Raw genomic sequence first — 6720 nt, forward strand, 5'->3', positions numbered from 1 at the left:
AGCAAGACTCCGTCTCAAAAAAAAAAAAAAAAAGATGAGCTAAAAGAGCTCCAAAGATGCAGACTTTAGGGGAACTAATGGGGGTGTCTGACAATAACCCAATCAATCCTTTTCATTCTGAGGGTGTGGGGCCCTTGCCAGGGTGACCAGGGGGCATATTTAGAGGCCCGGGGCCCATGCAGGAGACCAAGCTAAGGCTTCCTTAGTGAGCTAGCTCAGCTCTGCTCCTTGGCTGCAAAAGTCTAAATGTCTTTTGGTGAATTAACAGTTCATTTGGGGATGAAGGAAATGGAATGTCAGCGCCCCCAAAATTTTGAGGGCTTTGTGAAAATGGGAATTCAGGGGAGTCTGCTGGTGGCCAGGCCTGACGGGGAGGACAGCGTTCTGCACAGGCCCCGGGGTGAGGGTGGGCCGCTCCATCCTGACACTCTCAGTTCTTTCCACAGAGCACCCACGGAAGTTTCTCAACACTTCTCGTTGATTCAAGTGGAAGTGAGTAAATTCCCTGACATCCCTACCGCTTCTCTGCCTCTGGGGTAGTCCAAACACAAACACAGCTCGTCAGACAGGGTGGAGAACGCAGAGAGGTTTCTTTCTGATTTAAGCTAACTCTACTGTTGTGACATCTAACAAAACAAAACACAGAAACACAGCACCAATAAATCAAGAAGCACTGGGAGATGATCCCATGGAAATTAGTCCAAGTGAGACCTTCTGTCTGAAATCAGGGAGGAGGTGTGTTTCTTATGGTAAAGTCCTAGAACATAAGCACCCATGAAATGCCCACCAAGTTGGTGAGCAAAACAGGCCTCCTGGCATCTAGGGTCTCTGTTTCCAGCCTTCCCGGCCTCCTTGCAGGCAGAGTTCTACCATCCTCTGTGTTCTCAAAGAGGCCACTCTGTTCATCTGCTACCAGGCATGAGGGGGCTGCAGGAGGGAAGGACCTTCATCATGCATCATCCTTGCCCCACCAAGAAGACGGGTCAGTGATGACAGGCGTGATGATAATGGCTACCACAAAGTCTGGGCTACAGGAAGGCTCAGTGGGTGTGCAGCAGTGCGGGCCGGATGGCATTCCTCCCCTGGTCCTGCCACATCAGGCTGCTCCGTGCCAGGATACAGCAGTCAGGCCTTGCTCTATACATCCTAGGCCTGGGTTTTTGTCCTCAGAGGTCCCAAATGTCGTCTTCAGATAAATGGCCAAGGTTGGTAGAAAGCCACTGGGATGTGGTACAGCATCTCTAAGGTGCAAAGCTTTAGGAAGTGCGGGCCAGAGTGGACGCTCCCGGAAGGTGGGGCAGATGCCCATCTGCCCCAACGAAGCTGGCCCAAGCTTACCTTTGCCTTAGGCAGCAACCCCATCACCACAATTACCGTTTCCCATTTCACAGCACCTTGAAGAAAGGCCCTTCTGTTCCCCTACACGGTGGACAGCAGAGCTCTGAAAATTAGATGCTTCCCCAAACCCAGACTCTCTTGGAACATTCTTCCCATGTGGGTGGTGTGAACTGCGTGGCACTGTTGTCCTCGTTGGCATACATAGATTTACACTCTCAGGGACGAGACTTCCAAGGCAACACCTAGGATTTAGAGACTATGTTGTCAGAGACAGGCATGGAGGCAATGTCCTGGTTCTCATGTGGTCAAAAAGGTAGATGAAGAGAAAACATGGGCTCAGCAGCCCGGCCCTCTCCAGAGAAGCCACGGGTAGAGGCTCACCAACACCTGCCCCTCCCTCCAGGGTGTCGCCGGCTTTCAGAATAAAGCCTCTTCTAACATGTCTCGTTTTGGGGATGTTTCCTCCATGATATACCAAGCACTGGGAATTCAAATGTCGAAAGCGAGCCAAGACAGGAACACTAAATGATGTCTCTCTCTTGACGGTTGTCTGCCAGAGGTGCTCCCCTTCGAGGTACCTGGAATCCTAGAAATTAAAGTTATTTTGTGACTCATGCCTACTTTTTCCTCACTGTAGAAAGCCATCCAGTGGCTGTTAACAATATATTAAGTACAGAAGCTTTAATGGCAAACGTCAAGTCCACACTCATGTTCTATGCAGTTGTATTCTTGTGGTAGCCTTGTGGGGGCATGGCCGCAAGGCTGATACGCTTGGGGGTGGGCGGGTTTCAGACCTCGAGTCTGAGCCTTGAGCGACCCCCGGGGCTGCGCGTCACGAGCTTGGCGGTGGCTGGCGCATCTTGTTTGCATAGAAGTCCCTGCAGGTCTGGCAGCAGCGCTGGTACCACCGCATGTCCTGGCAGAGGTTCTTTTCTCGGATGACCCGGCAATACACTGTCCACTGGTCTCGCGTGCATTTGTAGGTCAGAGCAGCTAAGGGCACAAAAGAGAACACCCAGAGTCAGGGATGGCCTAGGCATGTCCTGATGCACGCCCAGGGAGGGCTTGTGGTCCCACCATCTGGGCTCCCTCACCCTTGTGCACATGTCAACCCTATGCACTGATTAGGCTATGCCTCCTCCCAGGGCACTGGTTGTGGCACTTTCTGTCACAGGGACGCACCCTTGCATCCAAACCCAACCACATGACGGCGTGGTGGTCTGGCTGCCTCTTCAGGGAAGAAGGCACAGGCCACCTTGCTTCCAAGCTAAGTGGCACTTACTGTTTTGTAGCTGAGGGTACCATTACTGTAGGCATTTATAAAACAGGACGACATGGAACAGTGAACATCAAAGGACCCCAAAAAGCATGAGGTCCAAGACATACAAGTGGCCCAAATATCCTTCAGGGTCTTGACTGTACAGAGAGAAGGCCCTGCTTGAGGGTGGTCTCTGGAAGTCACCAAGCAGGCCCGTGCTTGCAAAAGCCACAACTATACTTCCGCCAGCCCAAAGGCCTCCCCTGGAACAAAGATGCTACAAATCCCCTGCATTTCAGTGAGTTTCCAGCCTCAGGTAGGAAAATATTTCTCAGGGACTTCTATTTAGCAAAACAGAAACTCTGTTAAAAGGAATTATATTATTGTTTTGTATGTGTTGAGACAGAGTCTCACTCTGTCGCCCAGGCTGGAGTGCAGTGGCGCAATCTCGGCTCACTACAGCCTCTGCCTTCTGGGTTCAAGCGATTCTCCTGCCTCAGCCACCTGAGTAGTGGGGACTACAGGCACGTGCCACCACGCCTGGCTACTTTTTGTATTTTTAATAGAGACAGGGTTACACTGTATTGGTCAGGCTGGTCTTGAGCTTCTGACCTCAGGGATCCACCCATCTCGGCCTCCCAAAGTGCTGGGATTTACAGGCGTGTGCCATCACACCCGGCCAGATCTTTAAGTGCTCCTCGTCTCCTCGCATCACCACTGACCTGGGGCATGAACTGGTAAGAGGCCAGGTTCTGAGCACCCAGGGCCAAACCACGCACACAGTCTGCAGCCCTCCACCACACCTGTCTGCCGCTCGAGCATCAGCCTGGGGTGTGCCCCACGTGTGCATCCTCGTGGCATCATGAAGGATGTCCCTGGAGCTTTCATTTCTAGAAAGAAGCACTTCCCTTCACATTCCTCATGCACAGGAAACCTACAATGTCTGTGGAACATCCTTCTGTGTTGGGCAAAAGGGTGAGGGGGATGCTCAGGGGCCTGTGTTTGAGACAGCAGTAAGCAAACACCAGTTCCACAACAGGGAATGGAATTCCATCTTTGAAACCTCTTCTACAGAACTGACACATGTCAGCCTTGTGTGACAAGTGAGGCCCAAGAAGGGGGCTTTCCAGCTGAAAGAACCTCACCATCAGGCAGGACTCACTGGGCAGGAGACACAGCAGCCCCCAGGGAACCGGGGCCAGTGAAGACACTCACCAAGGCGGGGGGAGGTGATGGTGTTGGCGTTGATCCTGTCGTTGCAGACCTCCTGGTAGCACTGTCTGTAGGGGGCAGGCTTCGAGAGGGCGGGGCACTCGCTGCCGTGGCGCCCTGTGACCTTGTGCATGCACTGCACCACCCGGGACTGCAGGCCCTTCCCGCAGGTCGATGAGCACTGCGGAGACAGGACAGCCTGAGTGGGGGGCTGAGACGATGGCCTTACAATGTGGCTCCCCCTGGGCTGGGGCATATGTCATGCCCAGGCACTTGCAATCATTCAGGGCAAAAACAGCAGCTGCCTGATGGAAGACTTTCAAGATGTTATGGAATGCATGTTTGTGTCTCTGCAAAATGCAGATGTTGGAGCCATGGAGGTGGGGGCTGTGGGAGGTGAGTAGGGTTAGCTGTCATGAGGGTGGAGCCTCCACGCTGGGAATAGTGTGAGAAGGGAAAGAGGCCCAAGCTCGCTCACTCTCCACCATGAGGATACGGTGGTCTGTACATCAGGAGGAGGGTCTTCACCAGACACCGGATTTGTCAGCACCTTGATTTTGACCCTCCACCTCCAGAACTGTAAGGAATTAAACGTTTAAGCCACCCAGGCTTTGGTACTTGGTAACAGCAGCCAGGCAGACTTAGATGTGAGACGCCTGCTGAAATCCTACCTCCTGCTAGCTGCATTCCACCGCTCGCCTCTGCTCCAGCCTCTGAAGTTTCTGAGATGGTGAGCAGCATGGCTTGGTGGCCCCCAGGAAGGACTGGGCCTGATGACCACATAGGTCTCCCCAGCACTATCTGCTGCATGAGGCTCTGGGGCCTTTGCCCAGTCGTGGGCATGGAGAAGAGCCTGGTAATGACTGGGGCTGAATTTCCCACAAGCCTGGAGGATTGGGGCTTAGAATTAAGTAGAAGAAAACGAAGTACAACCTTTCTTGCATACCAGAGCCACGCACTAACATGTGGCTGACAGTGTTCATTTAGACACACATCCCTGGCTGCTAGTATCTCCAGCCCTAGCATGAGGAGGTGGCGTGTTCGCTAAAACCAGGTCAACAAAGTTGAGCAGAGGCCCCCAAATTCCCAAGGAGTGGACCTGGTAAGACTTTGCTCTGTGGTTCTGTTCTCCGTCCCTCCTCTTCACTTTTTTTTTTTTTTTTTTGAGATGGAGTCTTGCTCTGTCACCCAGGCTGGAGTGCAGTGGCGTAATCTCTGCTCACTGCAACCTCCGCCTCCCTGGTTAAAGCGATTCCCCTGCCTCAGCCTTCTGAGTAGCTGGGATTATAGGCACCCGCCACCACACCCAGCTAACTTTTTTGTATTTTTAGTAGAGACAAGGTTTCACCATGTTGGCCGGACTGGTCTCGAACTCCCGACCTCAGGCAATCTGCCTGCCTCGGCCTCCCAAAGTGCTGGGATGATAGGAGTGAGCCACCGTGCCCGGCCTTTCTTCACACTCTTTAAAGCATTTCCCAGGCAGGAACTGGCCAGGTATCTGCGTCCTCTACTCAGATCCTGCTCTTGAGCTTTTTGGCCCTTGCTTTCTCCCAGGAGCCCTTGGAACGGTCTCTTCTCCCTTACATTGGCCTCTTCCCAGGAAGACAGCCAGGTCCATGAATATACTTTCTGTCTGGTGTCTACCAGAGCCCACACAACCCCTGATTTACAGGGTTCTGAGAGCACTCAGCAAAACCAGGTCAGCAGCCCAACCGGAGTTAGTAATGGCACCTTGGGGTGGAGAGAAGGGAGCAGGGCCTAGAGCAGCCTTGTTCTCTGAATGCCACACGTGGTGAGGGAGGCAGGTGCCCTGCAGGTCCTGTGCTTCCCATGTCCTCACTCTTGGTCCTGACCCTGGCCTTGTTGGAGAAAGGACCTTCCTGGGGGCCATGCGGAGTCTCTAGACACAGCCCGAGTGGGATGCGGTGGTGTCCCATCTGTGCCTGGGAGGGCTGTCTGCTCCCAGGAGGGGTTTCTGCAAGCCAGACAGATTCCTCAGCTTCCTTGCCTGACAAGCAGGTTCATGTTTTGTGTGTCTTTTTTCACTTTAGAATGATAAACATTCAGAGGGAATGTTGCTCTAAAGGGGCACCGGTTTTTTCAGCTCACAAAGGAGGTGTGAAAACCACAAGCAGCTCCCCTGTGGGCCCCCGGCACGTTCAAACTGGAACCCGGGCTCTGACCCAACAGGCCAGGCCAGCCCTAGGGCCTCCACTTCATGCCTTATTCCTTTCTTAGATAAACCCTTCGGAGGCTGCTTATGACCTTACAAATACATACATTACACATGTAGATTTCAGGGCTCCATCCCAGACCCAGCAGTCAGCATCAGGCACATGGAAGTTTGAGGAGTGCTGAGGTTGAGGGATGAAGTCGCACAAGGAGGTTCCCGCCTTGAACACAGGACACGCGCTACAGCAACGTGACTCTTGCCCTGTTGGCGTTGGGGGCACCTTGGAGGAAGCTGGCTGCACACTGGGATTTACTGCATGGAGCTTACCTGGTGAGCTTTGAAAAATCCCACACCAATACAATCAGATGGTGGAGGAGGTCCCAGGACTGAGGGCTCAGTGTGTTTAAAGTTCTCCAAGTGGTTACAATGGGCATTCAGAACCAAGAGCCTCTGACTTAACCTGAACCTCCCCGCAGGGCCCTGTGGAGAATGCAAAGAGCTCTCTTTTCTTCCTGTTAAGGAGTAGTTGTGTCTTTGCACACACAAATACGTATAGCTAAGCAAGAACAACATCCAGACGCAGCCCTGACTGCAGTTTATAGCCAGATGACAGGTATGCCTGAAGGTAAGGGAGCAAAGGCTTTCGGTCAAAATTCTTTTTAGAGGCCAGGCACGGTGGCTCACGCCTGTAATCCCAGCACATTGCGAGGCTACGGCTGGCGGATCATGAGGTCAGGAG

The 6720-nt window shown here is 53.0% G+C and overlaps 1 protein-coding gene and 1 long non-coding RNA gene across 2 annotated transcripts in view; one reads left to right on the plus strand and one right to left on the minus strand.

The window, feature by feature from the left end:
- Positions 1–1769, plus strand: part of LOC105535904 — a 3845-nt gene extending 2076 nt beyond the window's left edge. The window contains exons 2-3 of the long non-coding RNA XR_001005512.1: positions 447–492; positions 1392–1769. This is a non-coding gene — a long non-coding RNA (uncharacterized LOC105535904). The remainder of the gene's footprint in view (positions 1–446; positions 493–1391) is intronic.
- Positions 1770–2033: 264 nt separating this feature from the next.
- Positions 2034–6720, minus strand: part of LOC105535906 (A disintegrin and metalloproteinase with thrombospondin motifs 17) — a 231163-nt gene continuing 226476 nt past the window's right edge. The window contains exons 15-16 of the mRNA XM_011975158.1: positions 3812–3989; positions 2034–2331 (exon numbers count right to left, since the gene is read on the minus strand). Coding sequence (XP_011830548.1) covers positions 2171–2331; positions 3812–3989 — 339 coding nt within the window. The 3' untranslated portion in view covers positions 2034–2170. The remainder of the gene's footprint in view (positions 2332–3811; positions 3990–6720) is intronic.

This window comes from Mandrillus leucophaeus, unplaced genomic scaffold, assembly GCF_000951045.1.
Source record: "Mandrillus leucophaeus isolate KB7577 unplaced genomic scaffold, Mleu.le_1.0 Scaffold1511, whole genome shotgun sequence".
Lineage (NCBI taxonomy): Eukaryota > Metazoa > Chordata > Mammalia > Primates > Cercopithecidae > Mandrillus > Mandrillus leucophaeus.